Raw genomic sequence first — 17,776 nt, 5'->3', positions numbered from 1 at the left:
CTCCTGAGCTCAAGCTATCCTCCAGCCCGGCTTCCCAGAGTGCTAGGATTACAGGCATGAGCCACAGCACAGCCTGTTTGTTTTGTGACAGGGTCTTGCTCTGTCGCCCAGGCTGGAGTGCTGTGGCATCATCATAGCTCACTGCAACGAAGAACTCCTCTGCTCAAGTGATCCTTCTGGCTCAGCCTCCTGAGTAGCTGGGGCAATAGGTGTGTGCCACTATGCCCCAGCTAATTTTTCTATTTTTTGTAGAAACAGGTCTCACTGAGTCACCCAGGCTGGAGCACAGTCATGTGATCATAGCTCACTGCAACCTCAAACTCCTGACCTCAAGTAATCCTCCCATCTCAGCTTCCCAAAATGCTGAGATTACAGGTGCACACCACCTTACCCAGCTGATTGGTTGTTTCTAATTCAGGTATATACCTGATACCACCAACTATGTACTCCTCTGAAATAAAGATGGAAGGACGTTCACAATATTTACAAATTTTACACCTGTAAATGTTATGAATAGGGAAAGTGCGGTTTACCAATAACATCATTTAGTCCTATGTGATTTCCTAGTGAGCCCGTAAATGAGGTAAGGGCCATTTTGCTGTGAGGTAGAGTAAGCACATATTTGCAGGGTTTGGCTCCAGCTTGTATATCCTGTCATCTCTGCAGATGAACTCACTGGTGCTCAATAGCAACAAAACTATTCGAGAATGTGCTCTGCCTAAACACATGGAATCAGCAGATTCTTTGGTCTCTAAAAAGAACAGAAATAAGGCTCTTTAGTCTTTAATATTGAAATAAATTAAGTCTATTTTGCAAATAACTGTTTCAGGCCATTAATAAATATTTATTAACTGCCTGGGATACCCCCAAAGTCCTGTGGGAGAAACAAAGAACCATAAGGTTATAATAGTTGGGGAGATAACATATTCATACAGCAATATTAAAGATCTGTATTTAATAAGGTTAATACATATTAGTATTTAAATATTTATATTAAGTAAATGTTAATAATATTATACAACACTTCTATCTCAAAATGGTGCATGATTTATTTCCAAGTGACAGCTAGAGACAACAAATGTTTCAGGATACATTGCAGGTTGGTGAGGTCTGGAAAGGATTCATGGCACCAAACTAGGCCCTGGAGGTCAGGGAGATGCTATAAAGCTAGTTTGGGTAGAAGAACAGCAGAAGACAAAGCATAAAAGCAGGATAGTCCATGTATGTTTGTTTAGTGACTTCTGAGTATTTTTATAAGGTTCCTAGAGTGAAATGTTATGAATATAGTTCAGTTAGGGTCAGTTGGGACTCACTGGTTCTTAGGTCCAAACTATTGCCTTTTTTTTTTTTTTGAAACAGAGTTTCACTCTGACACCTGGGCTAGAGTGCCATGGTATCAGCCTAGTTCACAGCAACCTCAAACTCCTGGGCTCAAGCAATCCTCCTGCCTCAGCCTCCCAGGTAGCTGGGACTACAAGCACGCACCACCACACCCAGGTAATTTTTCTTTCTTTCTTTCTTTTTTTTTTTGAGACAGAGTCTCACTCTGTTGCCCGGGCTAGAGTGAGTGCCGTGGCATCAACCTGGCTCACAGCAACCTCAAACTCCTGGGCTCAAGCCATCCTTCTGCCTCAGCCTCCCGAGTAGCTGGGACTACAGGCACGCACCACCATGCCCGGCTAATTTTTTCTATATATATATTTTTGGCTGTCCACATAGTTTCTTTCTACTTTTAGTAGAGATGGGGTCTCGCTCTTGCTCAGGCTGGTCTCAAACTCCTGAGCTCAAGTGATCCTCCTGCCTCAGCCTCCCAGAGGGCTAGGATTACTGGTGTGAACCACTGTGCCTGGCTATATTGCCATTTTTTAATAACAAATATTTTGTTTTGCTTGCTTTACCACACAATATCTTTTTTTTTTTTTTTGAGACAATATCTGCCTCTGTTGCCCAGGCTAGCGTGCAGTGGTGTGATCATGGTTCACTGCCACCTTGAACTCCTGGGCTCAAGCAATCCTCTGACCTCAGCCTCCCAAGTAGCTGGGACTATAGGCAATGCCTGGCTAATTTTTCTATTTTTCATAGAGATGGGGTCTCACTCTGTTGCTCAGGCTAGTTTCAAGCGATTCTCCTGCCTCGGCCTCCCAAAGTGCTAAGGTTACAGGTGGGAGCCACTGTGCCCCCAGCTCACAACATCTTTTTAACTTGATAGATAAGGCTCTGACTCTGAGGGATAAATAAAAGGAAAATAGTTTTTAATAAAAAGTACGTATTTGATTCCACTTACGTGAGTTATCTAGTCAAACTATTAGAAACAGAAAGTGGAATGCTGGTTCCCAGCGGCTGAGGGGAGGGAGGAGAGGGGAGCTGTTGCTCAATGGCTGGCTACAGAGTTTCAGTTTTGTAAGATGGAAAGGTTCTAGAGATCTGTTGTTCAACAATACACATACAGGTAACACTACTGTACACTTAAACATGGTTAACATGGTATATTAGCCAGGGTTCTGCAGAGAGAGAGAATCAATAGAATATATACAAATAGATATATGAGAGGGGATTTATTAGGGGAATTGGCTCGTAAGATTAAGGAGGCTGAGGCTCCCATGGCAGGCCAGCAGCAAGCTGGGGCCCCTGAGGTGCTGGCAGCATGTCTCCAGGGAAGCCAATGGTGCAACTCTCAGTCCCAGGCCAAAGTCCTGAGAACCTGGGTTGGGGGTGGGGGCTTGGGCTTGTGTAAATCCTGAAGTCCAAAGGCCAGGGAGCCAGGAGCAGTTGTCCAAGGACTGGAGAGGAAGAGCATATCCAAGCTCCAGCAGAGCGATGACACAGGACACATTTGCCTTCTCTCTGTTTTTATTCTCTCCAGGTCCCCAGTAGATTGGATGGTGCTGGTACACATTGAGGTGGCTCTTCCCCACCTAGTCTACTCAGACTCACATGCTAATCTCCTCTGGCATCACCCTCACAGACACACCCCGAGATAATGCTTTACCAGTCAATTTTTTTTTTTTTTTTGAGATAGAATCTTGCTCTGTCACCTTGGGTAGAGTGCAGTGATGTCATCGTAGCTCACTTCGACCTCAAACTCCTGGGTTCAAGCCATCCTCCTGCCTCAGCCTCCCGAGTAGCTGGGACTACAGGCACATGCCACTACACCCAGCTAATTTTTCTTATTTTTTGTAGAGACAAGGTCTTGTTATGCTGCCCAGGTTGGTCTTGAACTCCTGACCTCAAGCGATCCTCCCTCCTCAGCCTCCCAGAGTGCTAGGATTACAGGCGTGAGCCACCTCGCCCAGCCTACCAGTCAAGTTGACACCTAACCATCACAGATGGTAAATTTTATTTTATGCGTTTTTCCCACAACGAAAAATATGTATTCAAATATGTAGATATGTCTAAGAGTGGATGTCTTCCATTTGGTTTGGTTGGAATTCATTGTCCCTACTGTATCTGAGCATTTATGCCTTATATTAGTTCTGGGGAAAAAATGCCTCTCACATTCTCTCTATTCTCTTTTTATGTAACACAAATTAAATGTATGTCAGGTCTTCTCATTCTTCCATGATTCTTAACCACTTTTTCATATTTTCTTTGTATCTTTGTGCTATATGATTTTTATGGAAGTAAAACTTACAATATAATTCATATACCATATAATTCACCCATTTAAAGTGCACCATTTAATGATTTTTACTATATTCACTAAGTTGTGCAACCATCAACACAATCAATTTTAGAACATTGTCATCACCCTCATAAAGAAACCCCACACCCATTAGCAGCCACTCTTCATTCACACTCCCCCCTTCCTGCCCCCGGCAACCACGATTTTATTTTCTTTATAACATCTATAGATTTGCATCAATTGGCTTTAAATGCGAGGGTTTACTTTTGGGCTGTCAGTGCTATTCCATTGAACTATATGTGTATCCTTATGCCAGTACCATACTGCCTTGACCACTGTGGCTTTGTGGTAATCTCTGAAATCAAGAACTGTGAGTCCTTTAACTTTGTTCTTTTTCGAGATTGTTTTGGCTACGCCAAGATTGTTTTGAGTTTCTTGAATTTCCACATGAATTTTAGGATCAGTTTGTTAATTTCTGCAGAGAAAGAGAAGTGAGCTGGAATTTCGATGGGGATTATATTGAATCTGTAGAACAATTTGGGATTATTGCCATATTAACAATATTAAATCTTTGCATCCATAAACATGGGATGTTTTACCCTTTATTTTTGTCTTGTTTAATGTCCCTCAAAATGTTTTGCAGTTTTCAGAGTATAAATTTTGCATTTATTTTGCTAAATTTATTCCAAAGTATTTAATTTTTTGATGGTATTTTAAATGGAATTGCTTCTTTAATTTCACTTTCAGGTTGTTCATTGCAAGCATATAGAAATATAATTGATTTTTGTATACTGATCTTATATTCTGCAACTTTGCTGGACTCATTCATTAGTTCTAATAGTATTTTAGTGTATTCTTTATGGTTTCCTATATACAAAATATTGTCTTCTGTAATAGAGATAGTTTTACTTCTTCTGAAATCCAGATGCCTTTTATTTCTTGCCTTAATACCTTGGCTCATGCCTCTGATACAGTGTGGGTTTTTTTGTTTGTGTTTTTGTTTTTGATTCTGAGATAGGGTCTCTTTCTGTCACACAGGCTGGAGTGCAATGGCATGATCATAGCTCACTGCAGCCTGGAACTCCTGGGCTCAAGTGATCCTCCTGCCTCAGCCTCCAGAGTAGCTGGAACTATAGGCTTGTGCCACCATGCCTGGCTAATTTTTAAATTTCTTTTTAGAGATAGGGTCTCCCTATGTTGCCCAGGCTAGTCTTAAACTCCTGGCCTCAAGCAATTCTCCCACCTTGGCCTCCGAAAGTGCTGGGATTACAGGAATTAGCCACCACGCCCAGCCTCCAATACAATATTGAAGTGACAGAGTGGTCATTCTTGTCTAGTTCCTGATCTTAGGGAGAAAAACATTGTCTTTTACCATTAAGTATGATAGCTACAGGTTTTTCATAAACACCTTGTATGATATTGAGGAAGTTCCCTTCTATGTCTAAGTTTCTGAATGTTTTTATCATGAAGTGGTGTTGAATTTTGTCAAAATGCCTTATCTACGTCTATTGAAATAATAATGTGGTTTTTGTCCTTTATTCTGTTGTTATGGTATATTACATTAGTTGGATTTTGGATGTTAACCCACCTTTGCATTCCTGGGATAAATCTCATTTGGTCAAACTGCATATTTCTTTTTTTTTCATCTTTCTTTTGCATATTTCTTTTTGATGCACTGAATTCTTTCTGCTAGTGTTTGAGGCTTTTTACATCCATATTTATAAGAGATATTTATACTATGTCTGTTTTTTTCATAAATCCATTCTAACTTTCCAATATTCTGTTGTTTTGTAAGGGGGATTTAGGGAATTTCAAAAAGTATGCTTCTGCTTCTGACATCTGCATATGTGCTGCCAGAAAAATTCATTATTAAAAAATATTTGTGGCCGGACGCGGTGGCTCACGCCTGTAATCGTAGCACTCTGGGAGGCCAAGGCGGGAGGATCGCTTGAGCTCAGGAGTTCGAGTTCAGCCTGAGCAAGAGTGAGACCCCGTCTCCACTAAAAATAGAAAGAGATTAGCTGGAAAACTAAAAATATATAGAAAAAATTAGCCAGGCATGGTGGCGCATGCCTGTAGTCCCAGCTACTCAGGAGGCTGAGGCAGAAGGATGGCTTGAGCCCAGGAGTTTGAGGTTGCTGTGAGCTAGGCTAACGCCATAGCACTCTAGTCTGGGCTACAGAGTGAGACTCTGTCTCAAAAAAAAAAAAAAAAAATTTGTGGAGGAAAACTCCACAAGGCAGTTTTATCCAAGCATCTATCTTTTTTTCATTGAACATTTATTTAGCATTCATGGATGCATTATCAAAAAATAAATTAAAGTTAATGACCCTGTGGTCTCAAAGATCTCAATGAATAATAAAAGCAGCAGAGTCTTTTCATGTATATAGAAAGTTTACCTCAACCTCACATTAACAGCTTATAGTTTATCAGTGTAAGACCTGTTGATTTTATTTTAATTCAGTCTTAGTTCAGTTTGTTTTGTGGAATGGAAAATCAATACCTCTGGCAAGATCTATCAGCACATTTGCTACTAATGTCAATATCTATTTGCACGATTCTTTACTGTTCTGGTTGTTCTTGCTTGTCAGGCAAATTGTGTCAAAGAAAACAGGTTAGGAAACAACTAAGAAATAATATCAGGTTTTAGTCCGAAAATGTTGGTTCTTGGCACACCCATGGAGGAAGAATGACCAGAGGCATCAAAGTTAGGCAAGCACGAAAATGAGGTTTATTGAGGAGAAAAAGATAGGATTACAGGGCAAGAGCAAGATATAGGTTTACAGAGCATGATACATACACCACAGATGATGACTAAACCCATTGTCGCAGCAAAGAGACAGTTAAAGGAAGGGTGCAAAAGGGACTTGGTTATGGTCTGTGTTGTATTTTAGATTGGGACCTCCTTTGCGGTTCAGAGGTCACCATGGAACCACTTTGATTGGACAGTTGAGAGTCACATGACCTGAGTCTTAACTATGCATGCTGGTTGTTTTAGGTCAATTTCCAGACTCTATAGTACCTATGCTGCTTGGCCTGTCGGCTAGAGAGTCCTCTGCATTCTTTTGCAGCTGGCATGCTAAGTTATGATTGGCAGATTTGTAGGGTATTCCCTCCTCCCCCAGGTATGGCAGTTGCTAGAGACAGGATTAGGGTGTGGCAGGACCAAGATGGGGACAACAGCCCCCACTTTTATCTGTAGGAGACCCGGAATCCCTCCGTATCTACCTAACAATAATAATGCCTGAATTAAATTTGTACTATTGAAAGAGCTCAGGGAAATCTCAGGTAAATACCGACCATTGAGTTCCAGGAAATTCTACTGGACAAAAATGTTCTTCATAAGGAATATTTAACTCTGAAATAAGTTTCCTAAAATAACTTCAAGGAAAAATAACTTTTAAGTTTATTTACCTTTGATGTTTTAATGCTGTTAGAATTTCTGGATATGTCTGGAAACAATATTGATGATCTTCCATGACATATGTTTATAAATACCAGTCAGCTGGCATTTCTGCATTTGATAAGAAACCAATTTCACATTCTGCCTATTTTTTTGAACCTTTAAAATAAAACCAAGTAACTAAATATTACAATCATATATTAGAACTATTCAATTTCTTTGATAACAACATATAACAAAAGTGAGATTAAATTTAATGTAATATGAATAATTTTAATTAGGAACTGAATTGACATATTCATTATTTTTCAGGTAATGCTGTACAAAGCTTGAACAATAGTGTAACAAAGTCGTAGGAACTATCAAAGAACTTTACCAATGAAAATGTTTCTTGGCAATGCAATTTAAGTCTCTCATTTTCTGTAGTTTTTATTTTCTTAATAAACTCTCTAAAGGCAATATCCTGTGAGATTGTTTGATGCCTGTGTGGGATGTTGGTGACTGTACATGTCTTTTGTGTTGTGGATCCCAGGCCTTCTTGATATTGAATATGTTCCATGCTGTTTGAAATTTTTCTTTTTCTTTTTCTTTTTTTTTTTTAGAGACAGGGTGTCACGCTATTGCCCAGGCTGGAGTGCAGTGGTGTGATCATAGCTCATTGTAACCTTGAACCCCTGGGCTCAAGTGATGCTCCTGCCTCAACATCATGAGTAGCTAGGACTATAGGCATGCACCACCATGCCAGCTAATTTAAAAAAAAATTTTTTTTGGAGATGGGGTCTTGCTATATTGTCCAGGCTGGTCTTCAACTCTTGGCCTCAAGTAATCCTCTCACCTCAGCCTCCTAAAGGGCTGGGATTACAATTTTAAAATCCGATTTCTACATCACTTCATTGATGTGTTCAATCTATTGATAGATTCATTTGTCATGCATTTATTGTGTACCTAGTTTGTCAAAGACACTGAGCTAAGCACAGGGGAGCCTCTGCTCTCCAAGAGCTGCCATGTGACTGGGGAGAGAGGGCACACAACACTGGGACTGTAATGCAGACCTTCTCAACTGGTGTGACCAGGCAAGAGTTACAGATGTGCCAGCTGACCTGGGGTCTGGACAGAGCCCTGGGCCCTAAGTAGTGTCAATAATTCACCCTGGGGCTCGGAACAAGTACTGTCATTTTCTATGTGGGCCATGATGGGGAAAAAGAGTTAAGGTGCTAACTGTTGTGGCAGGTATTAAAATTACTATCGAAGAAGAGAGAATAAGTTCTGCCTGAAGTGCTTGTGAAGAGCTGAACCTAGACAGTAAGTAGGATTCCCACAGGCAGAAAGTAAGGGGAAGTGGAAAGTAGTGATTTTTAAAAATGCACATATGCTGTGATTCTGCAATCCCCCTGTTGGGAATCTATTCTAAAGAAATTAAACTAGCAGGAGGTAAAGACATATGTACAAAGATGTTTATTATAGCCTTGTTTATTGTAGCAAAAAACTAGAAACAACACAATTATGTCAACAGCAGAATGGTTGAATAAATTATGGTATATCCATGCTATGGAAAGTCTGCAGCTTTTTTTTTTTTTTTTTTTTGAGACAGAGTCTCACTTTGTTGCCCGGGCTAGAGTGAGTGCCGTGGCGTCAGCCTAGCTCACAGCAACCTCAAACTCCTGGGCTTATGCGATCCTACTGCCTCAGCCTCCCGAGTAGCTGGGACTACAGGCATGTGCCACCATGCCCAGCTAATTTTTTTTCTATATATATTTTAGTTGGGCAGATAATTTCTTTCTATTTTTAGTAGAGACAGGGTCTCACTCTTGCTGGTCTCAAACTCCTGACTTGGAGTGATCCACCCGCCTCGGCCTCCCAGAGTGCTAGGATTACAGGCGTGAGCCACCGCGCCCGGCCGAGTCTGCAGCTTTTAAAAAGAGATAATTAAATCTCTATGTGTTGACCTGCAGTTGTAAAAAAAAAAGTTGTATAGCAACATGTATAGTTAGATTCATTTTTGTAAGGCAACAACTTATAAATGAGAATATGTTGATCTATAAATACGGAGAAAGGTGTAGGATACACTGATCTGTTAATATTGGTTACTTGGGTAGTGGTGGTTAAGGGGGTGGTATTGGTTGATAAATTTTTCTTTTATAGCTCTCTATTGGTCTTGTTACAAGGATCTTTTTTTTTTTCTTTTTCCTCTTTCTTTTTTTTTTTAGATAGGGTCTGGCTCAGTTCCCAGGGTTAGAGTGCAGTGGCGTCATCATAGCTCACTGCAACCTCAAACTCCTGGGCTCAAGTGATCGTCCTGCTTTGGCCTCTCGAAGTGCTAGGATTACAGGTGTGAGCCACCACGTCCAGCCACAATGATCTTTTTAAAATTGTCATTGAAGCTTGGTGTTTTGGAGGAAGACACAAATGCAGAAGCAAGAAGATGGGCGGGAACTGAGTGTATGTTTGTGAAGGGGGCTCCCTTGTAAAATGTTAACTTCTTACATGACTTCCCTTCTATGGAAAGGAAACTTTAGTACATTTAGAGCTTCATCTCCTCTCTCCCTACTCTGTATTTTCCTTTTTAATAACCCAACCTCAGTAAAGTTACATCCACCTGTACACCTTGGCCAGGTGGTTTGAAGGAGATTGAGGTTTAGGACAGGGAGGGAAGGGGTGATCAGTTGACCTCTAACTCTCTGCTGGACCCTCTTGGAGACCACCCAGGAGGCCCAGGCCGAGACCTGCAGAAAAGCTGAAAAGCAAGCAGAGGTGTGGCTTGTGGTGGGACAGTGGAGACGGGGGAATGGCTTCAAAGGGACAAGCTAAGGTCAGCTCTCCCTCAGTGCTGGATGGAGCAGAAAGAAACAGGGCGTGCCTTTCCCCACCCACTGCTCCAGCGTTGAGGGCTATAGTGTAGACTTGTGCTGTGCCTTGAGAGTGAAGGCTTCCTGGTGTGTGAACCTCTTGTTACACAGCAAGTCCATCAGTATGATTTCCTGTATGTTTACTACTATTTGTCAGAAACCTAATTAGGCCAATTTTCCGCCCTAGCGATTAGGAATAGGAGGTAGGAAACTCTACTTTGGGAAAGATTTCTTATTTTATAGACATGTAAACACAGTGGAATGACCTCTTAAAGAAAAAACTATACTCGTTCTAGTTGCTTCCCCTCAACCTTCCTTCTTTTAAAATAACATTTATTGTCGTTAGCTTTTCTGTGTCTAACACAGACTCAATGTAGAAAATTGAGAAAATTCAGTAAAGCACAGGCAACATTTTGGTCCCACGGTTTAGAGATAGCTGGGGACATTTTTCTTTAAACAATAATGGGGGTGTTGTGAACTGTTTTGTAAACTGCTTTTTTTTCCCCCCCTTTTCTACCACTTTCTACATTTTTTTTTTTTTTATAAGGACTATCTGGCGACTTTTCTCCACCGGCGGTCGCAGCCCTGGCCATCCTCGGTTGTCCCTTGCAGACGGTGAGCAGCGTGCCGCCCCTCCCACCGCGAGGCTGCGAGGCCTTCGAGGCGCGGCCCCTTTAAGGGGGCAGGTTCCAGGGCTGGGGGCGGTCCTCGCGCTGATTGGCGGATCTGGGAGCCACGTGGCGGTCTCTGGGCGGGGCGTCCAGCGGCCGGGTTTTGGCTGCCTGTCCCCAGGAAGGGGGTGAGTTGACAGATGTGCGTGAGGAGGTCCCTGATCGGCCTCACCTTTTGTACCTGCTACCTGGCTTCTTACCTCACGAACAAGGTGAGGGGGGCGGGCGCGGGAGGCGGTGATTGCACGTGGGAGATTTGCGTCCGATCATCATTCTGTAACAAATGCAGCCTCCAGCTTTTATCTATTATTTTTTTCCGAAGGGTGATGGAGAGGAAGCCGACTCCGTGTGGGATGCTGCTGCGTGTGGGATCCACCACACCGGCTTGTAGAAATGGGGTTTATCGGACTGTTCTGTCCCCCTTTTCCGTCCTGTAAAGCGCCCTGTACATTTCCTGGGAAACAGAGTTTTTTGACTGGCCATTTCCTGGGAACTTAAGTTTGGGCTGTGTGGACTACTTTGAAGGGAAAGAAAGCAATTGGTTCCTGTCTCTTTGGGGAATGGAGAGACCGAGAAGAAATCAGACACATCCTGCCTTCTTTTCTAAACACGCCTCTGCCCCAGAACTCCGAGGTTCCAGAAGCCTTTAAACAGAAGAGATTAATCCATCTCCCCCTCACACCACTGATTCCCAGATCTATGTTTTATATTTTCATCCCAAATACTTCCAGTATATTTGAGAGTTTTTCATGGAATTATTTTTTTAAAAATAAAACCTAAATTTAATTTTAAGTTTAAAATAATGTAGAACCCTTCTGATGAGGAGGCAGAGAAGCAGTGGTGCCATGTTTTGGTTTTTGTTTTGTTTTGTTAGGAGAGGGAAGCTGGCCTTGGGTTTGGTACCATGCAGGGAAATGTGGGACCCGGTGGGCCTGGGTGGGCAGTCACCTGCTGGCCTGGACTCTGGCTGGCCCAAGTCACACTGGTGATATGGGGCCCTAGACCATCTTGCCCACTGTGGGGTCTCTACTCCCTCTTGCTCCTCACTCTCTCTCTGGAAAAGGACCATCAACAGACAGCATTTCCTTCTCCCTTCTCTCTTAAAGTGAGTGGCTGTCTTTAGTATAGTCAGAGGATGTTCCCAACTGCTTCCTCTCTCCAGTTGATTTTTAGTTATGGTGAGGGCCTTTGAAGATCTGTAAACACTGTCTTGCTGGGAGGCAGTGATGGGTTTACATCCCGGCTCCACTTACCTGGACTTTGGAACCTTAACCTCTCTAAACCTAAGTTTGTTAACTCTCAGATGGAATAGAGAGTTCTCTTAAAAGAGTTATTGTGAGAGTCAGTGGAAATGATGTTTGTAGGGTGGTTGGGCTAGTGCCCACCATCATGGTAAATGCTCCATAAGTGGCAGCCACTCTGGAAGAAAAGAAAGGACAATCTTTTGTTTATGGTGTGACACAGTAATTATTAGCTTTTAACAGATTTGTGTTTTTCTCATGGGGCAGGCAGCTAAATTAAAAAAGATACTTTGTTTGTAGCTCCTACTTAGGAATATGTGAATTTGTGAAATCCTGGATTTCTCAATTTAACTATTCTAATTTTTCTAGTTAACCTGATGGCTATATTGATAAAATTGTACTTTAAAACAGAATAACCATCCTTTTATTTACATATAATTATTAGAAGGGGGCATATTAACATGACTGACATGAAAACCCACAAGCTATGGCATTGGTTAGACAAAAAACATTTTATCCAAGCAAAAAAAAAAAAAATCCAGCAGGCAAACAGCATTCAGTGTATAGAAATTTATTCCCCTATGTACATTTGTATTTGTAGCATTGTTATTATTATTATTATTATTATTTTTTGAGACAGGGTCTCACTTTGTCACCCTAGGTAGAGTGCTATGGCATCATCATAGTTCACAGCAACCTCAAACTCCTGGGCTCAAGTGATCCTTCTGCCTCAGCCTCCTGAGTAGCTGGGACTGCAAGTGCACACCACCATGCCCGGCTAATTTTTTCTATTTTTGGTAGAGATGGGGTCTCGCTCTTGCTCAGGCTGCTTTCGAACTCCTGAGCTCAAGTGATCCTCCCACCTCTGCCTCCCAGAGTGCTAGGATTATAGGCATGAGCCACCATGCTTGGCCTGTAGCATTATTTTTTTATTTATTGGTACCATACACCATTGTATAATTAACTTAATAAAGACTAAATACCTTACATGTGCATAATGCCTCAAGGTGTTAGATATACCAAATTCTTAGGTCCCCAGGAGTATATAATCTGAATAATAGAAATCATAGGTGGTTTGGAATGCTTTGGCTTGGGGCTGCTGGGAAGCGTCAGAGCTAAAGAGAGAGAGTAGGACAGTAACAGCAGAAGGCAGGAAAGAACGGGAGCCAGAGGAGATTGTCTAAAGAGGGAGGAGGATGTGAGCTCCAGAGTGGAGGAGAGGAGATGGAAGGCCAGGTGGGGGTATGACAGGTGGTTGAACGTAACACAGCTCTGGTAAGGAGCTTTGTAACTCTTAGAAGCTCAAACTTTTTATGGCCACTGTTTCATCTTCTCAACCAGGACAGTGAACCTTCCTTCCCACAGCCAAGCTTGCGTGGGTCGGCTTGGACCAAGTAGAGGCCAAATGGGCAGAAATCTGTGCAGTGGACACCCCATAAGCATATCCTCTTGCATCTAGTCTGTCTACCAAAGTAATTTTCTTTGTAATTAGTGAAGATTTTTTGTGTCTACAGTAGAGGATTCTCTCTTTTAGTTTTTCGAAGACTCTGTGTTAGTTTCTTTATTTCCATATCACTCTCCATTAGAAAGAAAATTCTTTTTTTTTTTTTTTTGAGACAGAGTCTCACTCTGTTGCCCGGACAAGTGCCATGGTATCAGCCTAGCTCATAGCAACCTTAAACTCCTGGGCTCAAGTGATCCTCCTGCCTCAGTCTCCCGAATAGCTGGGACTACAGGCAAGCGCCACCATACCTGGCTAATTTTTCCATTTTTAGTAGAGACGGGGTCTTGCTCTTGCTCAAGCTGGTCTCGAACTCCTGACCTCAAGCAATCCTTCTGCCTTGGTCTCCTAGAGTGCTAAGATTACAGGCGTCAGCCACTGCACCCAGCCTAGGAAGAAAATTCTTAAGAATTTTCTATAGCTCATTCTAATACCTTCTACTATTTAAAAGAATGATTGATGTTTGTTTGAAGTTTGAAGCAGCAAGTGTGCTGTGAAAGGAAGCTGCTGTAGGTGCTGAGGGAGGAGAAAGCATCACACCCACCCTTGAGTTCTGGCTTTGGTGGCCTGGGCTGGCCAAACCTGAATGACATGTTCCTCTGTCCTGTGGGAAGTTTCAGCAGTAACCAGGGCCTAGGTAGCCACCTGTCCTTCTTCTCCTCACAGCAATTGAGCCTTCAGCCTGGAGGCAAAGTCCATTCCTGTTCTGAACAAGCGGTTGCCATCCTTTTTTTTTTTCCTTTTTTAATTTTTTGTAGAGACAGGGTCTTGCTATGTTGCCCAGGCTGGTCTAGAACTCCTGGGCTAAAATAATCCTCCCACATTGGCCTCCCAAAGTGCTGAGATTACAGGCATGAGCTACTGCACCCAGCTAGCATCCTTGAAATATAAAAAATGCATTAAATTAATAAGAAGTATACTTAAACCTCAGTGAAAATAAATGGGTAAAAGGCACAAATAGACAATTTACTGAGTCAAGAGATATGAGTGGATAATAAACATGAGAAATTTGCTACGCTCCTTAAAAGGAGGCTCCTGAATTGCTCTTTGTCTTTCCTTGAGAACCTCCCTGCTAGGGCCTTGCTGTTCTGCCAAATAGCATTTTGCTCTGAGCAGCGCTTCCCAGTGAAGTGAGGAATTGCTGAAAGGGGACGTTTTGGGGACTTAGATTCTATTTGTTGTATATTTCTTTTTTCTCTGTTCTTCAGCAAAGGGAGGTAAGATCTTCAGGATCTTTGATCTTCCCCAGTATCTAGGCCAAAACTAAGCACACAATAAACTAAATAAATAGTTGTTACCATAATGACGCTTGTTAAGGGTGTTATGGAACATGACTCAGATGCTCACTTACTCCTGTCCCTTTCTCTGTTTTAGAATACAAATCTCAGGGAAGAGTAGGGAGGAGCATATTGAATTATGTGAGTAAATAGACTTCAGGGAAGAATCATAAATATAGGACAGAGCACAGGCCATCAGCCTAATGGTGGCATTTAGGAGCTCAAACAAGAGGGATGCTGTGTGGGCCGAACCCTGGGGAAAAAGTGGATGTGTAAATTTGCCTAATACCAGTCTACCACATTCTTTTCAATCATGTGAAAAATCAGTAGAGTCCTTGCCTAAAGCCATTTTAGGCTTTTAAAAAACTCTTTAAAGTGTTCAATAATAGGAAAAAATGGAAAAAGATACCCAGAAGGACACAACACAATTCCGTCATGCATAAAGTACTGTAAACTTGATTAAAAGACATAAGAGAAATACAATTTAACCTTAACTGAGTTTTTTAAAAAATTCTTAAAATGCTAACCACAACAAAAATTATGATATCTCTGCAGAATTAGTTAGGAAAAAATCCTTTAGTGCAAAAAATAATATAAAATAAAAACTTAAAAATTAAAGGAGAACAAAGGAAAGAAAGGCTAGGATGCAGTTCTTCTCAAAGAGAAACAAAGAAGGGATTAGATTTTTAGGTAATCTGGACCATAGATGAAGTGGATACCCTGACAACCCAATCTGTATCCAGGGACTTGTCCAGTTTTCTCTGGAGTTGCTACGGTTACAGTGTGACATTTTCTGGGGTCTGGGAGGATGCTGAGTGTTTGAGCATCTCTAGCGGGGGACCCAGATGCTCTGCCTCCTGGGTTTCCTATGATGCCAACTCTGCTCCCCAACTAAGAGGGCCAAGCTTCTGGTGGCCCTGGATAAAAGTAGGTTCACTCTCTTTAGTATGACTTGGAAGGTGATTTGTTTGCCCATTTGAAGTGTCCAATAATCTGGTATTTGTTTTTCAGTATGTCCTGTCTGTCTTGAAATTTACCTACCCTACATTATTCCAAGGGTGAGTATCTTTTATGCTCTTTATACACATTTGTAGGAAATGTCCAACCAATATCATTAAATGTTCTTTGGAATAGTTTTAATGACTGCATAGGTTTTTTTGTCAAATAAACATACTATAAATTACTTGGCCATCCTATTAGTGGGTATTTAAATTGTGTTCCATTTTGAAGGTATAAAAACAATACTGTTACCAGACATTTTTGTGTTCAAATCTGCCAAATTTCCAACTATTTCTTTGGGATACTTTCCTACATAAGAAATTTGGGTTAAATCATGTGAACTTCTTTAGTATTCTTGATTATTAACAGATTCTTTTACCAAAATGTTTTATCAATTTACATCACCATCCAGCCTGTATATGAAAGTTTCTATAATAATGTACTCAAACTGTGACTATTTTTTCTTCTCTGATTTCATGAGCAAAAGATATATTTTTTTGTCTTATAATTTCTTAGATTATTCCTGAAGTTGGACACTTTTCTTATGCTTATCGACTCATGTCTTTTTTCAGTGAATTATCTATTTGTGCCTTTTATTCACTTATTTTCACTGAGGTTTTAGTATTTTTCTTATTAGTTTAATAAATTCTTTATATTTTAAGGATGACAACCACTTGTCCATCATGTTTGTTGGCAAGATTTTTTGTAATTTGTTCTTTGCCTTTTAGTTTGTTTATAATTATTTTGATTATTTAACTATTTTATTTTTATGCAGACTAATATGTTGATTGTTTCTTTTGCTATTGCTTCCATTGCTTTTCTCTGTATTCTTCCCCGTCACAAGATCATTTAGATATTCACCTATACTTTATTAAAGATTTATTCAGTTTTTAATCATTGTCAGTTTATTTTAGTGTATGGTGCAATGTGAGGAAATTGACCCTCCTCCAATACTTAACTAATTTATACTAGCCTCATTTATTGTATAATGCTTTCTTTTGCCTTTGAGTTCTTAATATCACATATATGTATTCCTGACTTACGATGGTTTGACTTATGATTTTTGACCATATGATGATGCAAAAGCAATATGCATTCAGTAGAAACTGTACTTCTGATTTTGAATTTTGATCTTTCCCTGGGCTAGCGATATGCCTTCTGATACTCTCTTGCGATGCTGGGCTGCTGCGGGGAGTGTGAGCTGCAGCTCCCAGCCAGCCACGCTGATGTAAATGTTCTGAGCACATTTAAGGGAGGCCAGGCCAAGCTATGATGTTTGATATGTTAGGTGTATTAAATGTATTTTTGACTTATGATATTTTCAACTTATGATGGGCTGATCGGGATGCAACCCCGTTGTAGGTTTAGGAACACCCGTCTGATGTCATTTTCCTAGGGTCTCTTTTTGGGTACTTATTTGTCAATTTTTATGGAAAGGGACTAGTGCTGAATTGCTTTAATTATTGTGCTATTTACATATGTAGTAGAGCAAGTCATGCCTCATTCTTCTCCGTTAAAAAATAATTCTTTATATCATCATCAATAAATTATTTCAGGTGATCTTTAGAATTACTTTGTCAAGTTCCTCTCTAATATTTCATAGCAAAAGTTTTAAAATATTGTCTGTGATGATGCATATTTTAGTCAATAAAGCTCGGGTATTGTTTTCTCTCTTAGTGAATAGCAAGTGTTTTCTGGCCCTGGTTGTCCTTTCATGTCTCTCAGGTAGAGGGACTTAGGGAACCTAGGTGGGGAAGGGGGTATGTACACCTGGTTGCCTTCCCCTTTCTCGTCCAGAAGTCAGGCTGGATGCGCCTCTCCCATAGAGTGTAAGATCTGCAAAGGCAGGAATTTTGTTTTGTCCATTTTGTCCCTGGAGCATCCCCAGTGCCTAGGACAATGCCTGGTGCACAGGAGGTGCGTAGTAGGGCAGGATAACTTAGTCTGCCAATATTTGTTGGTACTGCTGTAGACACTTGGGGTACATCAGTGAAGAAAACAAAGATCCCTGCCCTCGTGGAGCTTGCTATTAATATTTTCAAAATGGGTGGGTCCCCAGTGTGAAGTCCCAGCTCCTCAGTGTGATTCACGGGGCCCTTGGGGATCAGCTCCCTGTCTCCAGTGTCAGCTCTCGCCAGCCCCTCTCGAAGGCTCAGATGCTAAGGTCCAGACCAGTTGAACTTCTCTGAGGAGCTTTGCACGAGCCACTGTCTCTC

The 17,776-nt window shown here is 41.2% G+C and overlaps 1 protein-coding gene across 14 annotated transcripts in view; it reads left to right on the top strand.

The window, feature by feature from the left end:
* The first annotated feature begins 10,641 nt into the window (after positions 1-10,641).
* TMEM241 (transmembrane protein 241) overlaps positions 10,642-17,776 on the top strand; it is a 108,566-nt gene continuing 101,431 nt past the window's right edge. For 13 of the 14 annotated variants that reach the window (XM_045527533.1, XM_045527535.1, XM_045527542.1 and 10 more), the window contains exons 1-2: positions 10,642-10,754; positions 15,573-15,619. In XM_045527533.1, the coding sequence (XP_045383489.1) occupies positions 10,683-10,754; positions 15,573-15,619 (119 nt within the window). In that variant the 5' untranslated portion in view covers positions 10,642-10,682. The remainder of the gene's footprint in view (positions 10,755-15,572; positions 15,620-17,776) is intronic. The other variant, XM_045527541.1, reaches the window with a different exon arrangement.

This window comes from Lemur catta, chromosome 16, assembly GCF_020740605.2.
Source record: "Lemur catta isolate mLemCat1 chromosome 16, mLemCat1.pri, whole genome shotgun sequence".
Taxonomy (NCBI): domain Eukaryota; kingdom Metazoa; phylum Chordata; class Mammalia; order Primates; family Lemuridae; genus Lemur; species Lemur catta.
Note: the sequence above shows the minus strand (reverse complement) of the source record. Positions and strands in the feature narration are given on the sequence as shown.